The sequence below is a fragment of the Eleutherodactylus coqui genome, chromosome 13 (genome assembly GCF_035609145.1).
Source record: "Eleutherodactylus coqui strain aEleCoq1 chromosome 13, aEleCoq1.hap1, whole genome shotgun sequence".
In the NCBI taxonomy this organism is placed as follows: Eukaryota; Metazoa; Chordata; class Amphibia; order Anura; family Eleutherodactylidae; genus Eleutherodactylus; species Eleutherodactylus coqui.
In genome coordinates, this window is record NC_089849.1 from 52,387,118 (window position 1) to 52,406,233 (window position 19,116).

Genomic DNA, 19,116 nt, shown 5'->3' on the forward strand with positions numbered 1-19,116 from the left:
GAAATAGTTGTCTTTTTCTACCCAAACCTATGGAATAAAGTGAACCCACCTTAAACGTATCAGTGAGTGACGCCAGTGCCCAACACATCAGGAATAAGACACCCAAAGATCGCTAGACTCATAGGAGACATTGGTTACTTACCACATACGTTACCCTGTAGGAGGTGGAGCTTATGCTAATGCTACAAGTCGAATATCAATGCAACACTGAGTAAGGTGACCGTAGGAGACACAAAGCAGTCATGAGAATCTCTCTTTATTGTTGTATATATTAAGGTACCACAATAGAACTTTAGGATATACACTTGTCTGTGAGCACAGTTACGTCACACATACACACACACTCACAGGTAACAAACCTTGTACTTTGGAAAAAACTGCACGTGATGAATTTCCACCCCTGTACAAACCCCTTGTGTGTGTATTTTCTCTTCTAGGTGAACCCCACATTGGAAGAAAATATTCAATAGGCATTCACAGCTGCTGTTTATAGGTGGACTGTGACCTTTTGGATTGAATTGTGCTTGCAAAACCAGGACATGAGTGACATTTTCACTGAGCCCCACTGGTGGACTCGGATGAGATTTTGTCATACTCTACTCCTTACAGTAACTGTCACAATATGATAACCAATATCAAAAACCAGCTTGGAAGAATGACAGTATGCCCAGGTACAGTAAGCCATTGTGTGCCTAGCAGACTGGATGAATGGGCAATGATATAATGTTGCATGCAGGCCTTTCTCGCATGGGACTCTTCATTAGATAGACTTTCTTTGTGATATGTTTTTACTCTATATATATTAATATCCTCCATAATTTATCCAAATTAGATTACCTCTAAATCAATATAACAAAAATAAAATATTTCCCTTTGATTCATATACAGATATCTTTTTTTGTAAGCTTCTCTTGGGGGGGGAATAGAAAATGGAATCATAACTCATGATATGAGTATGTTCTAGCTTTTCAGCTACCAGATGATCCAGCAACACAAAACGAGGCAATGTATTGACGGTACCATCTCAGGTAGCAAATGCATTAATGTGTAGAGCCAAAATGAGGATGTCAGTAGAAACTGATGCATAATTATTAGTGATGCTGATGCCAAACTTCACTGTCTTTGCATTAATCTTCTAAATTGTACTTAAAGGCTTCTATTAGACCCTCTAGAGAATGTATAAATCCAGAAATGCTACAGATAGAACCAATGACAAAAATGGAAACATCGAAAAAGACGTGATGCCACTGAAGCTGCCTCCATAAAAGCTTAAGATGGAAGAGGCTCGGAAGCAGGAAACAAAGACCTGCTCCTGTGAGGCTACCAGTGAGACCCATCAAAAGAGCAAAGTGGGGCACGTAGATGGCCATAAGCAAGGTAAAAACGACTAGGGCACATCTGAGGGTGAGGCCCCAAGACTTCAGTCTCCCATCTCCCCCATAGCAGTTTGGGAAAAATGACCTGGTTCCTTCCTGGAAAAGAGATCTTTCCAAGACTTCTACTGCAGCGAAGAAGGGCAGTGGGTAGGACAGCAAGGCTTTGGCCACCAAGAAGATATTGACCACTGCCCTGATAGTAGAGGGTAGGTTGTCTGTTATGACCTCCTTGGTTTCATCTGCCCAGGTTAGATAAGCCACCAGAGCAAAAAGCCCCTTGAGAATGCAGGCGGCGATGTGGGTCCAGTTCATCATGCAGTGGAATTCTTTGGGGCTGTACATGTTCCCTTCCAGAGAGGGCAGGAAGATCTGGGAGGTGTAGCTGAAGACAATTATGCCTATGGAGATGGGGAACTTCTTTACATCTATGTAAAACTTCACTTTGTCCCAAGCCCAGTCTCTGGCTCTGGACAGACAGTAGGCAATCACTAAGACGTTAATGACAAAATGAGCTACGGTGCAGAGTAAACTGAACTTGGATACAGCCTTAAGGTTTTTGAGAAATGCACATGGTAGAAGCGCAGCAGTGGCTATGATTGACCAGGACTTCTGAGAAATTGGTAGGGTTGGGAAGCTGTTGTACATCAAGTTTCCACTGACCACCACATAAAGGATGCACGTCATGACCAGTTCAATAATTTGAGCCACATTAACAATCCTTCCCCCAAGTTTAGGAAATCTCGGTGCGCAGCAGGCATTGGCAATGTCCACATATGAGTCCCTCACTCTCACAGTCTCTCCATCTTCATTCTCTTCATACAAGCAAGCAATGAGAATCTTTCCAGTGTAGCAACACACAACTGCAGCGAAAATAATGAGGAACAGTCCCAAATATCCACCATGGAGAATTGCGTAAGGTAATCCCAACACGAACATCCCCTGCAAAATACAAGCACAACACAAGTGAGGAATTTGACAATCCTTTGCATTTCTATCTATATATATAATGCTTCCAAAAATGCTTGTTTTACCCCTGGTTCAATTCTACACTTTGTCTAGTAATTGCGCAAAGTAATTACTTTGAGTAAAGATTCAAAAATTGCATTTATTTACATATGTTAATCCGTAGTGTGGGTTCCTTTGGCTCTAATGACAATGGATATTTTCTGTAGCATACTTTCTACTTATGTCGATACAGTTCAGCTGGTATTTCCCTCCATTCATCCAGCAAATGTCCAGTGAGTTTTTTCAAAGAAAATTGAGACTGTTCATATTTCCTGACCTGACATTCTAGTTTATCTCAAAGATGTTTAGTAGGGTTCAGGTTCAGGCCGGTCCAATTGTGGAACATCCATATCCCCAAATCAATGTTAAACAGCATTGGATTTGTGACAAGGTGCGTTGTCTTGTTGGAAGTATTGCTGACCATTCCCAGGGTATTGCCATATTGTCAGCAGCACATTATTGTCTAGAATATCAAGGTACACCTCTGTGTTCATGATTTTTGTCACTACAACCAACAGACCAAGAATATGCCATGTAAAAGATACCCAGATTGTAACCATTCTCCTGGCGTACATAATGGTTGGCACAACAGGCAAGAGGCTTCCCCAGACATCCTCCACACCCTCGTATGTCTATCTGATGTGAAGATAGAGTAGTGTGATTCGGCAATCCTCAATAGAATGTTCTTCCATCGCTTAACTGTCCAATGAACACACCTTGCACCATTGCAGATAGGAAGATGTATCTTCTTTGAGAGAACTCACCAGATGTTTACAGGATGAATGAAGGGAAATACCAGCATAAAAGTATCAGACATTAGTAGAAAGTATGCCACAGACAGTATCTGATGTGATTAGGGCCAAAGAAGGGCCCACAAAGTATTAGCATATGTAAATAAGTATCACTTTTGATTCTTGCCCAGGTGTCCAATTACTTTTGGTAAGCTAGTATGTAATTTGTGATAATATTTGTTTGCATGTAAAATATAATATCTGGTGCTACCGGTATTAGCATGTTGAGATTTTGTTTTACAGTCCATTCCTATAAAAAGCAAGGGATAGGTCCATCATCAGATCATATTGCAAATGTTGCTGCACAAATTACACTTTGTCATCCCTTTGCATCTATTCCACTGGAATCCACTTTTTTCAAAAGTGCAAAATATAAAAAAAAGATTTATCTTTTTTTAACTTCAGGTAAAGTCCACCCCTCCACCCCCCCCCCCCCCCCCCCTATGCAAGTATACTGATTAACTTATTGCTTGCTGTATTACTCATGATGGAATATTTATGGTTAATGTGTTCCTTTCAATGGTTGGGTCAATACAATAAGGCTTTATTTGGTCTCTCCAGTCAGAGAAAACTTCAGAATAATCTCACAGATGGAGCTAGAATGCCAAAAATAACTAGAATGAAGGGGCATTGGTGCTCTGAGGAACTCCAAGCCCCTTTGTCTCCAATTGGCTTCTTGTGACTTCATTTGGTTAAGCTGAAAATGGGCCAAAGATTTATACTTTATAGTATGTTCATTTGGATAGAGCTACAAGACGCAACCTGGAGCTGAAAGGATATAGGGCTCTTTTGGGAGCCACAGCCCCTTGATTCTATCTTTAATGGAGGTCTTGGAGTTCACACCATCCTCAGTGAAGAACTTCAAATATGTCTCTAAGACCAAAACATGAAAACCAAAGTGGACGCACTTCCTATTATTACCTTTTCAACAATGGCTGCCACAACAAAGCAGAAAAATGCAAATGTCTCTAACTATTTTTGAAACTTATATTCCTCATCATTGATAGAGCCAAGAACTTCCTTCCGTTGAAGAGTGGTTTGCTGAAATATCCCTTCTAAATAGAATGGAAGCATTAATAGCCACATCTCCAGCCACCCTTGACCATGATGTTCCAATGTATGCAGAGACTGGATGGAATTAGAGTGCTCTGACTCTTACTGCTTTATCTATTAGTAAAAGGGTTCCCCAGGACTTTCACTATTGATGACTTACCTTCAGGATAGGTCATCGGTGGTAGTCTGCTGCTCAAGATCCCCATTGATCAGCTGATCCCCAGGCTCGCTGTCAATGTGGACAGTGCTGGAAGCAAATAGCGCTATCAATATTGCAGTGGCCTAGTTTGGTACTGCAGGCACAGGTCCCATTGAATTCAGTGGAAGCTGTGCCTTTAGTATCAAACCAGGCCACTGCAATACAGACAGTGCTATCTGCTTCCAGCACTGATTATACTAATAGCAATGCCAGAAATCAGCTGATCAGTGGGAATCCCAAACAGCTGATTAACTTTTGATGACCTATCCTGAGAATAAGTCATCTATAGTAAAAGTCCTGGAGAACTCCTTTAAACCAGAGTCAACCTTCTTCCTGGATGCTTCTTCTTCTGTGTCCCCTCCATTGGCCAGAACCTGCAGTAAATTTTATTATTAAGACCTGTGATGCATTTTAGCCCTTTCTCTCCCTCTTCCTTACCCACCCTTACCCGCCTTATTGCATTTATATTGTTCTTTGCCTTGGTTTCTATACTAATTTACCTTTAAAATTCAACTAAAGTTGAACTGAAAATTAAAAGAAACGTATCTTTATCCTATAACAAGCACCACACCATGATGGGTAATACCACCACAGTGTAATGTACTCGTCGTCGACTCTGCAGATGTAGCATAGCTGAGTTTGCCCTTAGGCACAACTCACCTTGATATCATGATGTGTTTGTTATCTGTGGTTTTACATAAGACTGTCATTAAACCAGCCAGGCTAACAGAAACTGACAAATTGAGCTCCACTACATCTGTATGTTTCCCCATAAGCTAGTTAGAGTCTATTTTGGGCTGAAGATTATGTCTAGTTGATTGGTCACATTAAGTATAAGTGAGTAGCTAAGTCTGAGTCATATGATACAGAAGAAGATGAAGAATGTGCACTGGTGTATTAGATATATTGGTGACTCTGCTCTTGTAATGGCTGAAGGACCTTCTTCTGTTTTTTTCATTAGAATCCTCACTGATTCATTTAGGAACAGTAAATTAAAGTGAACATGTAAATATATATGAAGACTGAGATTATCATGGTTAGTAAACCCACTCCAGAAGACTCTTCCAAGACTGTTCCCAGTCCAAACTTTTATCATCTTCCAAGACTGAAATGGCTGACGATACCAAATGTACTATCGTAACAAAGGCAATTGGACATCTGAGCAATAACCAAAAGTAGTCATTATTTACATATGTTAATACTTATTGAGGCTCCTTTGGACTTAATGATTTTGGAAACTCTACATGGCATATTTTCTACTAATGTCTGATATACTTCATCTGGTATTTAGCTTAATTCATCCTGTGAATGTCTGGCAAGCTCTCTTAAGGCAGATGCTTTGGCTCATCTACAATGGTCCTAGGAGCATTGTCATTGTACAGCAATAGAAGAACGTTCTATGGAGTGACAAATCGCGCTACTCCATCTTCAAATCAGATGGACGTACCTGAGTGTGGAGGAGCCTGGGGAACGTCTTTTGCCTGAGTGTGTTGTGCCAACAGTTAAGTACAGTGGAAGTTCTGTTGTGGTCTGGGGATGTTTTACATGGTATGATCTCAATCCGTTGGTTATAGGGGCAAGAACCATGAACATGGAGATGTACCTTGACATTCTAGACAATAATGTGCTTTCAGCAATGTGGTAATACTCTGGGAATGGTCGGCCATACATCCAACAAGACAACGCACCTTGTCACAAATCCAACACTGTTTTTCATTGGTTTGAGGATATGGATGTTCCATGATTGGAATGGCTGCACAGAGTCCCGACCTGAACCTACTGAACATATTTGAGGCAAACTGGAAGGTCTGGTCAGGAAATATGAACAGTATCCATCTTCTTTGAGAAAGTTTGACACATGTTTGCAGGATGAATGGGGGGAAATACCAGGTGAAGTATCCACGGAGAGTATCCAATGTCACTAGGGCCAAAGGAGCTCCACTAAATATTAACAGGTGTAAATAATTTGTATTTTTGGTTCTTGCTCAAGTGTCCAATTACTTTTGGTAAGATAGTGTAATTGAATGCATTCAGCTGTGCAGTAAATTGTGACAAGATAAGTTTAGGTTTGATATCCTTTATTTGGTAATCAGAGCATTGCATTGCCTATAAACCTCTGTGTATAAGGACATTGACTATGGCCTGGATATTTCAGGTGGACCTGGATTCATTTCCTGCACAGACACCCCCCCCCCCCCTTACCTTCTGATAGGTAATAATGGGACACTAATATGATATTGTGTTATATACACTGTTGTTGTGAAGTTGAATGCAGTCTATTGTTTCCTATAAGTAGTCATATCTCGATGAATAGAGTCTGACTGTGTCGTTCTTCCATGTAATCCCTGTGGAGTAGTCATGGGGCCACAAAGCAAAACTTGGAACATGACCCCACTCTACCATGATCGCCTTCAACAGTAAGAAAGTTCAGGACAAACAAAGCTCTTGTTTCTGTTGGTTTTTACTATCCACTTCTGGACCAGAAGTTTTACCTCCCTTCATTACCAAGCATGGGCCATGTGAATGTTTATAGTCTATGGGCAGTCAGGAACTGTATATGTAACCAGTATCTTTCCCTTCTTTTGTTGAGTTCTATCTGTAGTTTTTAATTGCCCGTTTGGCCTTTTTCATAGGAAGCATATTGGTAAATGTCCATAATATGCATCTGCAATAAATATGGACGTATCACAGATAAAATTGCATCAGTAAGTCATCAGTAGTATATTATCAGTATTCCATCAGTATTACTGATCATTAAAGGGGTTTTCCAAGAATTAAAAATATTGGCTTAAAATTGTGTAGAATAAAGAAAAAATGTATACTCGCTTCAGTGACTTCTTGTTTAGTGCTTGAGCTCTGTGCCCAGCGCTGGTAATCCAGAAGTAGTCAGCAGGAGATCACATGTCCTACATTGTGCATGTGACTACTCAGCCAATCAGAGGCTTAAGCGGCCATGCAAGAATCACTGCTAAAGCCTGTGATGGGCTGAGCGGTCACATGCACAATGAATGGCATGTGACCACCTGCTGGTTTCTTCTAGACAAGTGGTAGGCACTAACGCTCGAGTGCTTGAAGGAAGCCATTGGAATAGGTGAGTATACGTTTTTTATGTATTTTACACAATTTTAACCCTGTAACTTTTTTTAAGTCCCCCAAAAACCCTTGAATGCTGATGGACTGTCTTCTAGAGAGGATATTGAGCTGCATATGCCTTGCTCACATCTCTGCAATGATTTCCATTGTTCGGCCCCATCACAGGAGATGAAAAATAAAAATAGTGTAAGCACCAGATATGCACATGTCAGACACACATGGCATCCAATGAACTTCACAGATCATAATGTGGTTCATCGGACTACCGGCCTGAGGCTTAGCATTTTCCCATTTAGCATTTTCCCATTTGAAATAACACAGCCTGCTCTATTATTTCATCCAAGATTTTATGCCAGAGCCTCCGACACAAATGTAAAGTACTGTGAAGTAATGATGATATGCTGATACAAAATGGATCAAATACAGATGCATGCATATTTTAATCACTCTCCCTAGACTTAACTTGGTATTTTCCAGTGAAAACCGTACATCTCGCATTTTTAAGATTTTTTTTATACATCCATGTGAACAGACTTCTAGATTAAAGGAGACCTGTCATCTCTCCGGGCATTTCTATTTCAGTAAATAACTGTACTCTACTGTAAAAACAAATCTAGATTATCTTTTTTTCAGAACTCTATGTTGGGCCATTCCTCTGTTATTCCTCCTGGAAATTGTTTAATAAATTGTCAACAGGATGTTACTAGTTGGGGGGTGTCCCTACAGAGCCTGACACTGACCAATCAGTGCCGACAGTATAATTGTGTAGGGATATGACCCTTTGACAAGAGGAATAGTAACATTTTCAATTGATTCACAAATTTGTCGAAAAATACCAAAAAACGGTGCAACCCAGAGCTCTAAAAAAAGATTCAACAGCATTCTAATTCCAAAATATTTTCTTAAAACGGACATGTCCAGAGTGGTGACATGTCTGCTCTAGTAGTAGGTCTGTATTACTGATAGGAGCATGGATGGAATACTGATAAAAAAAATACGCTTGTGTAACAGCAGCCTTTCATGGAGGAGGACCCCATTAGCAGCTGTGCCTACTATGCAGGTAGTTATGCCTTTGATTGACAGAAAGTCCACAAAACTCCCTACCCCCATGTTCAGTATCACTAATTTCTACCCAGTTCTGGATTCTCCAAATTCATTTCCATACATAAGTGTGTATTATATAGACTATTTATTGTATAAGCTGCATTTTATAACTGGTGTATCAAGGTTTTGTGCTCCTTTAGGTAGAAATTATCCTTAGAGGGGTTTGCTAGGCAAAATACTATTGGTGACCTGTCCTCAGGATAGGCCAGGAACCGTTATTCAGCCAGGGTCTGCCGCTAGGGATCCCAGCAGATCAGCTGATCTGGCGCCCGCTGTTACTACCGCTACATATGGGGCTCAGAGCGGAAGATGCTGTTCCAACCCCTTGCATAGTGGCCAACGTTTGTAACTGCAGGTGCAGCTGTCATTGAAATCAATGGATACTGCTCCTGCAGTTACAAGCGCTGGCCACTGCAGAGGTGTTGAAACAGCAGCTTCTGCTCCAATCCCTGTGTGTTGTGGCATTGACAGCGGGTGCCCATTCAGCTGATTGGCTGGGATCCTGAGCGGCAGACCCCAGCCAATCAGCTATTGATGACCTATTCTTAAGACACGTCATCAATAGAATTTTGCCTGGAAAACCCCTTTAATGCAATAAGACCTTAATTATAAAACTGTTTGATCTATTTATGTAGAATGACTGCACAATAAATGATATTCACAATATTTTATTAATAACATGCAATTATTTAATGTCATTGAAGGCCAGTGTTCTGCAATTTATGAACCAATGGAGAAAACTGAAATGGGGAATGATATGACACTGATAATGACTATTGAAAATGGTGAACTGCTAGTGTCACAGACTTCCCAGGCTCTATTGCTAAATAAACGTGTGTATATATATGTGTGTGTGTGTGTGTGTGTATATAGCTATATATATATATATATATATATATATATATATATATATATATATATATATATATATATATGTATATAGCTATATATATATATATATATATATATATGTATATATATATATATATATAGTAAATATGATAGATAGATTTTCCTAATGACCAGACCCCATTTATATTTGCTCAAAACCATCTTAATAAGGCCAAAATAATATCAGACTGTAGTTCCACTTTCTTGCAGTAGGGGGCGGTAATACCCACAAGAACAAGTGCTCAGATTACCCTATTCGGCAATGTAGAGGTATTCACAGCTGGGCTGCCATCTTTCCAGTTTTTGTCTCTGTTGAAGACACTGTGTAAAATACTCCATACACCTTATATGATAGTAACTTATTACAATGTTACATGTTTGTCTTGATATAGTTACAGTATTTGTCATGTTGTTTACATTTAATGAAAGGTGCAATAACCATTCGTCCATAACCCGTATACTGCTCAGTGTAGTAATGTAATTAGAAATATGCAACCTGCTAATCCTACAGGAAATGGGATTTTTGTCTTTGCGTTGAAATAGAAATTTGCATGAAACCCATTTTTATGTTTTTATTTAGTTTTCTTTGAAGATGGTATTAATAAGCAGAGATAAGAAAGAAATACAAAATAAAAGCATTAGCTAAAATGATGAAAGAAAGGAAGATATATAGATAGATGACAGATAGCTAGATGGCATTTATAAAAATCTGTAAAAATAATTACAATGTACATATATTTTTTCCTTAGCTCCTCTCTGTGTGAATTTCTCATTTTCTTTCCATTGACTTCTACATACGCAGCTCCTGAATTGTGTCTCTATAATGTCTTCCTGTGCAAAATGTTGCTCGTACAGAACTATGATCACTGGTAATAAGCAGATAATATTGTTCTTAGAACAGAGGCCTGGTGTATTAGATAAACACCGTATTTAGCTTTTAAAACGATATTTCTAATTAATAACGTAACTATGGAGTACTTTTTCACACATATATGCTTTATGTTCACATATGCTTAACGAAACCATCTATCTATCCATCCATCCTAGCTTCAGATTTGGAGTCTCCTTGCCCCTTTATTGTTTTTAGTATTATTGGCACGTTAATATTGCACATACGAGACGTGTATGAAATACTCTACACACAGAATCCCTATTGAGAGCATCTGACCCATGTTTAATTAGGATTATCTCTCCTAAGGCAATGTGATACTTGTATGTACGATTTAACCTTTAGAGACTACATTATTTTACAGGGAGGGACTACTTGACACTATGTTGCAAACTGGTCCTAAAATAGACCGAATTTTTGACCTTGGAAAATGACCTTAACGGGCTGTGATATCTTGAAGTGCCTCCAAGCTCTTCTAGATGACCACTATCACCTTTGCCCATCATGAGGAATAAAATAAGATGAGAGATGATCGACAAAAATGGCAGACAGCTATAAAGGGATGTGTTTTACCTGGATGGCGTTGGTGACATTCCAGCCAGCTTCCCATGATGTAATTTTAGGTTTTCCATTCGTTGAAAGCTCAGAGCATAGTCCTTCATCTTTAGAAGCAGAAGGAGGGGGTCCTGTGCCATCTCTTTGGTAATGGATATCTCCTTCTGCCGGGGCATCACCAGGGGACACCTCAGTCTTCAGAATGTCCATCTGAAGACCTTGTCGATGCTCCATGTCCAGGTCATCACAATGAGCAAACCCAAGAGCTTCTTCATCAGTGGCCGCTTGGAAGCCCATTCTGGCAAACATTCCACTAACCTTGGCCTGGGACTTGTTGGACACCGATGTGGCCACATTGGACAGTTTATTCCTTATCATGGTAGCCATGTTGGCTTGTTAAAAACCCGATAAGATCAGGAATGTCCTCCTTCTTGGTCTGCCTTGATGTAGACTGTTACCTCCACTTGTTTAGGCTGCTTCTTCTCCACCCCTGAGCCCCCCTCAGCATGACACCTTCTGCAAAGGTAATTAGAACCTCCTACGTATCTCCATGATGAGCACCTTTATCTGTTGTTCTTTATGTATTTAGGTTGGGTGCTGATATTAATAGAAACTTGGTAGACTCTTCTTCTGTATGTACTTCCCTCAGTGGAATAGAAGCCCAATGCAAATCCTGTGGTGGGTGGGTGATTGAGATAGGGAGGGGGGAAATGCAGTAGGTTAGTATTGTACTGAGCACTGGCAAAGAAAATCTACAGCTAGAACATTCATCTAGCCAGTGCAGATTGGGAAAATTTTTGATGGGGGGAGGGTTAAGGGAATGAGGGTGTCTGCATGACTGCTGCATATCTGGGGGAGGGCCTAAATCGTCACCCCCACCCCTTTTGTCACCAATTGCATTGCTCAGTCCTATCCTTCCAACACTTTAAGCCTCCCATCCTGTCACCCCATACAGTAGTCAGATCCAGTCTTCCACCAAAACTCGGCCATTATTCCACCGCACCTCCCAGCATTGCCCCACAATCCTTTATTTCCTAAACCCACGTCACCAACCAGCATCATACATTTTTTTTATTCTCAGTGGCATTTTCCATTTATGGAAAATACACCATCATCTTGCCACAAGGGATGACTTTTTTTTTTCATAATGCATGACCTTCAATGATCTCAGCCATCTCTCCAACATAAGCCATAACTCATCATCCACCTTTCAAGCTCCCCCCAAGGGAGCCTTCTACCTCTACTTGCTCCAGACCTATATTATAAACCTCACTGCATATACATTTACACCCACATTTGCACCACCCACTACGTATCCTTGCTGAGGTGATACAGTTCTATATAAAGATTTCATCCTAAACTAGCGTGGATAAAGTTTATTTATCTACCACCAAATGCAGCTGCTGCAGGAACCCGATCTTCTGACGAACTAAAGAGCAGAGGCACGGAGCAATTTGTCTCTATTCACTGGAAAATCACTTGTAATTTTGTTCTAGGGCTTAATTAGTAGGGGATCCTCGATGATGCTGCGGCAGAGAGAACCCGCCGATATATATATATATATATATATATATATATATATATATATATATATATATATATATATATATATGTATATAAATATATATATATATATATATATATATATATATATATATATATAGGCAGGTTTATAGATATATGTAAGAGGTGTGCAACAGTTCACGGAGGTTTAATGTTACTTAGTTATTGTTTTCAGTGTCAAATACTGAATGGATCATGTGATGCAATTTTTGTACACCTCTGTATGTATATAATAGGTAATTATTTGATCACACACATTGCTTATTTAATTCCCCCCCTTTTCTAATTGATATTCATTTTACGTTATTGTTTATTATTATATAATTGCTGGAATGAATGATGTGGTTATATAAGGTAACACATATTCATTACACATTCTCTTTCTTCCCTCTTCCTCCTCGGCTGTAGAGGAGTGAGCATCGAATACGACCCATTTGCACACGTAGGATGTGGGTGACATAAGGGCCGTGGGGTATCTGGAGCACAGCAGTACTAAGAAATGTTTAGGGATATATTTTGTGGCGTGTATAACTGGATATGACATGCTGGATCCCTCCTTTAGAAATCAAATGCTTACATCTCACTGCACAAATAGGTCAACATTTGTCTACTAATATCACATTATTTTTTTTCCCCGTGAAGGGAATTCCAGAATATCCTACGGGGGATGTATTGTAAAGGATTGCTGTATTTCAAGGATTGGGCATATTTTATATAAGAAATAAAAGAATGAAATAAGTAACAAAATAAATAACTATATAATACATAATAAATAACTATATAATATATACATACATATCTGTATAATATATAAATAATTATGTGATATATAAATAACTAACTATATAATATATAACCATCTGATTTATATATATATATATATGTATATATATATATATATATATATATATATATATATATATAACTAGATCATATAGAATTACTAAAAAACCAAATGAAATGTGTCATAAATGTACAGTGTATATTAAATTTAAAAAAATAAATCAATCGAAGCATGAAAAAGAGGATTATAATGTCTCTACATTACAATCCTTTCTTTCATTCCTGTGATCACAGGAGAGAAGTCTGTGTAAATAGCAGTGACATTTCCTACATGTGCCCAGTATTGTGAATCTGTTATAAGAGTCAATACACAGAGGAGAGCTCAGTGTTAAACGGAGAGGGCAACAATATTATTGTTTGTTGAACCTGAGAGATCTTCTTAGTAGTGTGTACATATTATATATATATATATATATATATATATATATATATATATATATATATATATGTGTGTGTTTGTGTATGTGTACATATATACATATATATATATATATATATATATATATATATATATATATATATATATATATACTCCTATGTTCTTCATGTTTTATATTTATAGCTTGTAAAGATTATATTTATAATCTTGTTTATTGCGGTATCTCTCTTGTTTGTCTCTAGAAGTAAATAAAAGCATGGTGTGTGTGTTTTCTATATGCACACAAAACTAGTTATTTCCCATATAACTACGATTATAGATCACTTGCTTTGTTCTACTGTAGATGGTAAAAAGCTTGATATATACTGAAAACTTCAATAGATAACAGATGACATTTATCAATCAGTACAAACAGTACTGTACAGTATATAGCTCCAATGTACATTTCTGATTCCATATTCATTGACCATTGGAAGATGGATTAGCTATCTGTTTTGAATTTATTCCGTAGGATATGCAGCACGAAATCCAGGAGAGGGAGATTCCTGGGATTTTAGCATCCAAAAAGCAGAATTCAAATGCTTCAGCCCGGCAATCAGTGACTGCAGGTATGTGAGTGAGTGAGCTAGCGAGGGAGGGAGTATTGGGGATGGAAAAGTTGGGTGAGTGAGGTTGAGAGAGGTATTTTACACATACAGTAGCTGCATAAAAAAGTGTATCAAGGGTCTATTGAGAGAGCCAGTAAAACAGCCTAAATGAAACAAAGAAATACATTTGACGGAGAAGAGACCTACAGTTAGGAAAGAGGTAGAGTAGAGAGATAAAGAGGGGGAGATATAGAGGGAGTAAAAAAACGGAAAGGACAGAGAGAATGAACTCAGGACAGTTAGATAGAGAGAAAATAAGGAAAGAGAGAAAGGAATAAAGAGAAAGATGAAGAGATGAGAAAAATAAAAAGACAGAGAAAACTAAGGACAGAAATATGCAAAGGGAAAAAGGAAGATAGGAGAGAGAGAGTGAGCAAGAAATAGAAGAGAGTCATAGAAGGACAGAAACAGATAAAAAAGGATACAGAGAGGACAGAAAGAGAAAAGAAAGAGAAAACTAAAGACAAAGATAAAGAGAGAAAGAGCAAGAAATAGAAGAGCCAGAGATAGAAGGACATAGAGAGATAAAGAAGAAAGGATGCAGATAGGAGAACGAAACAGAAAAGGGACATGAAAGAGAAAGAAATATGAGAAAGAAGAAGAAAGGACAAAAAGATTTACGGATAAAATAAGTGAAGGAGAATAATAAAGCTAGAGATAAACCAAATAGAAAGAGGAAAGAAAGAAGTGGAGAAGATAAATATAGTACAGAAAAACGAAAAGGGAAAGAACACAGCAGAAAGGCCAGCAAATGATTGACAAGAGCTAGAGTGAAGAGATAGAAGAGAGGAGGAAGAAAGAGAGAAGAAACGAAGAGAAACAGGAATGGGTAGACACAATAGTAAGTAAGTAAACAGAAGAGAGGAGAGAAAGTAAAGAAAGAGAGGGGAGAGGAGACAAGGAGGGCAAGAAAAGAGAGTAGAGGTAGAACAGAGAGAATGGTCTGTAAAGAAAAAAGGCAAAAGAAAGAAAGGGGGAACGAGACTGCAAAGAAAAGGCAGCTCACACAATAGTACAGATCGACAAAACTCTGAAGCAGCAAGGAGTGAGGAGAAGCTTCTAGCTGGACTCAGGATCACTCAGTAAGTAGGACTATAACACTTATGGAAATGGAAGCCAGATAATGGACACTGATACAGGGAGATGAAGACATAGAGCAGGTGTAGTGTGCTGAGGAGTAATGACAGGTCCTGTTCCTACAAGAGAGAGGGAAGAATCAGTAGACTCCCTTTACCTAGTTGGTGTCATGTCCATCTGTGCAGCAGTAACAAGCTCCTGAGCAGCACTCTCAGCCTGCAGGGAGCACTGCTGCTGAGCCTCCATCATCTCACCATACACACAGCCCAGTGTGTCTGTGCCATTTATATACCCTCCATCCATACACAGGGCAGGTGCAGCTGTAGAGGAGAAGCAGCACCGCCTCTTACTGCATGCACATCCACCATCCCCTGCTAATCTGTATTTACTTTATATCATCAAACTGCATGATCAATCACTCTTATCTCTAGTTTCTCAGTATATTGGTTTCTTCAGCATTATAATACAATATAATTTATTGTTTTCATAGTTGACAATTAATCATCAGGACATAGCTTAACCATTACTAGCAATAATATGGACTGCAAAGCACTTTTAGTAGAATATAGCAGATTATAATCTGTATGCAACACTCCTATAATATTTATATTATAGCAATTGTTGTAGATACATAAAATATGCAACATACAGTTAAGTAGGTTTGTGCATGTCTGTATAGGAAGTGAGGATTATCTCTATATGGTACATCTGTGAGACATGAGACAGGTTATTGTCCAGCTTGTAATATGAGTCTAGTCAGCTGCAAGGTTCATGAATAGCTGGTCAGGAGTTAGGCTTTGTGTCTTTCCAACTGGATCATGTCTGTATGACTCAAGGCGTATTTATACAGGGTGTAGTTAAAAAAAACTGATCCAGCACTATATCTCAATACTGGTTTCCTATATTGAAAAAACAATATTAGATGTGACTAGGAAGGCATAGATGTGCTACACGATGGGGGCCCCAGAACATGGATTTCAATTCTGTTGTAGCCCCTGTAAGAGTTAGAGAGTAAAATGCAATTGCAAAGTTGAAGAATAGCATATGAGATGCAGAAATCCGATTTCCATGTCTTTCTAAGTCCCATAGGACCGCTGCTATGACTGAAGTAAGGAAAGTGTATTGAAAGTGGCCTCCTACTGTAACAATAAGGGCAGATCATCCAGGAAGTCATCCACAGTAGTCTGCATGAGGTTCAGTTACCAATTCACCTTAAATTTGAGCGAGAATGAGGCGATTGCGCCAAATTCCACCCCACATGTTCATGCTGAAATTTGCATTGTCTTCTGATTGGGTCATGCTGTTGCTATTAATTTGTATTGCATCTGCAAGGAATCAGCACTTTGCCCTTCACTAACACTGTCCCGCAATGATAGGGTCAACCCTGGACTACACTGTCAAATGGCTCTGTAGCAGAAAAAGGCCACTTTGAGTATGCTCTCCTTACTCCAATCATAGCAGCGGTCCCACGGGACTTAGAGGGATGCGAAAAGCGGATCTCTGCTTCTCATATGCTATTCTTCAACTTTGCAATTGGGTTTTACTCTCTATCTCTTACAGGGGCTACAACACTATTGAAATCCATGTTCTGGGGGCCCCATCATGTAGCACATCCATGCCTTCCTATTCAAGTATGTTATTTCAATATAGCCCACCAGTATTGAGATAAAGTGCTGGATCAGTCTTTTTGACTACACCCTGTATATGAACAATAACCAGGCCATCTATGAGATTGTAGGAATTGTTACAATACATTCATATACTATTGAAACTGTCATATCTGGTAATTAGTGATCACTTATTGGTTACCATATTTCTCCTTATAAATGGACCCTGAGATTTCGATGCTGTATTCTCTCTTAATTCTTCTTGCCTTTTACTTTTTTCAGTGTGCGCAGCTTCCTTGAATTTCTATCCAATATTTGATCCATAATGCTATTGCCAATAAACTGCATATGCTCCCTGCTCTTGTTCTTCCTGTGCTTTTGACACCCTCCTTTTCCTTTCTGCAGTCTCATGGGAAAGATATGACAGGGTAATAAAGAGTTGCACAATACACTATTAAAAGGCAATTAGCTGAATTGCTGGAATGAGACCAGACTGTGAGTGACGGGGTTAATGGCTGGCAAGAGAACAACAGAGGGTTTAGGGAAAGTGGTGAATAGCATCCAGGCGCTGTCCAGGGTGCTGCTTGTAATATAAGCAACTGGGGTCTGTCCATGTTCCTATTCTTCACCACTCGGTCTTTTCTGATTACGTACAATCAGTCCATGTAATTGAATTCTATTACATTATACAACCTACAAAGGATAGGTTGGTCCTTATGGCTTAATATAAAGATGTGATATGGTTACAGGGATTTTCACATTCTGTTTATCCCCACCTCCCTTACTACTCACAACTTATAGAGCTAGTCCATAAGGGTCAACACACTCAAAGACTGAATTCTTTCACAAGTATTAAACAATTAGGATGTAGCTAGTCCTCTGATAAATATATATTCATTGTTGGAAAAAAATCAAGCACCTGGAGGGAGTTGTCGGAATCGAATGAAACTCTACATATGTGATTGTAACGTTGATATAATATCAGAGCAAAAGGACAATTTATTGCAGAAAACTGAACACTTGAAGGGAGGCTCTAGTACCCTGTTGTACTGCCTCTAGCTTGTATACAAGATGTGATATGGGTGAGCATGGAGGCTCTAGTACCCTGTTGTACCACCTCTAGCTTGGATACAAGATGTGATATGGGTGAGCATGGAGGCTCTAGTACTCTGTTGTACCGCCTCTAGCTTGGATACAAGATGTGATATGGGTGAGCATGGAGGCTCTAGTACCCTGTTGTACTGCCTCTAGCTTGGATACAAGATGTGATACGAGTGGGCATGGAGGCTCTAGTACCTTGTTATACTGCCTCTAGCTTGGATACAAGATGTGATACAGGTGGGCATGGAGGCTCTAGTACCCTGTTGTATCACCTCTAGCTTAGATACAAGATGTGATACAGGTGGGCATGGTGGCTCTAGTACCTTGTTGTGCTACCTCTAGCTTGGATACAAGATGTGATACAGGGGGGCAAGGAGGCTCTAGTACCTTGTTGTGCTACCTCTAGCTTGGATACAAGATGTGATACAGGGGGGCAAGGAGGCTCTAGTACCCTGTTGTACCGCCTCTAGCTTGGATACAAGATGTGATATGGGTGAGCATGGAGGCTCTAGTACCCTGTTGTACTGCCTCTAGCTTGTATACAAGATGTGATGTGGGTGGGCATGGAGGCTCTAGTACCCTGTTGTACCACCTCTAGCTTGGATACAAGATATGATGTGGGTTGGCATGGAAGCTCTACTACCCTGTTGTACCGCCTCTAGCTTGGATACAAGATGTGATATGGGTGAGCATGGAGGCTCTAGTACCCTGTTGTACTGCCTCTAGCTTGTATACAAGATGTGATGTGGGTGGGCATGGAGGCTCTAGTACCCTGTTGTACCACCTCTAGCTTGGATACAAGATATGATGTGGGTTGGCATGGAAGCTCTACTACCCTGTTGTACCACCTCTAGCTTGGATACAAGATGTTATACGAGTGGGCATGGAGGCTCTAGTACCTTGTTATACTGCCTCTAGCTTGGATACAAGATGTGATACAGGT

At 39.4% G+C, this 19,116-nt stretch overlaps 1 protein-coding gene across 2 annotated transcripts; it reads right to left on the bottom strand.

The window, feature by feature from the left end:
• Positions 1 to 240: 240 nt before the first annotated feature.
• SLC32A1 (solute carrier family 32 member 1) lies at positions 241 to 15,711 on the bottom strand. 2 transcript variants are annotated; one of them, XM_066588108.1, is made up of 3 exons: positions 15,623 to 15,711; positions 10,975 to 11,629; positions 241 to 2,315 (listed from the first exon to the last, which is right to left on the bottom strand). In XM_066588108.1, exons 2-3 carry the CDS (start codon positions 11,341 to 11,343, stop codon positions 1,128 to 1,130), a joined length of 1,557 nt encoding a protein of 518 aa, XP_066444205.1. In that variant the 5' UTR covers positions 11,344 to 11,629; positions 15,623 to 15,711; the 3' UTR covers positions 241 to 1,127. The 2 variants fall into 2 exon arrangements, with proteins under 2 accessions (XP_066444205.1, XP_066444206.1); XM_066588109.1 differs by lacking the exon at positions 15,623 to 15,711 and having other exon boundaries at positions 10,975 to 11,715.
• Between the last annotated feature and the right edge of the window lie 3,405 nt (positions 15,712 to 19,116).

Bases quoted from the DNA above. Each gene is read 5' to 3' on its own strand.
- SLC32A1 (XM_066588108.1), bottom strand. From the start codon at position 11,343: ATGGCTACCATGATAAGGAATAAACTGTCCAATGTGGCCACATCGGTG. The intron at 2,316-10,974 runs GTAAAACACATC...TGTATTTTGCAG, and splicing joins ATGTCACCAACGCCATCCAG to GGGATGTTCGTGTTGGGATT.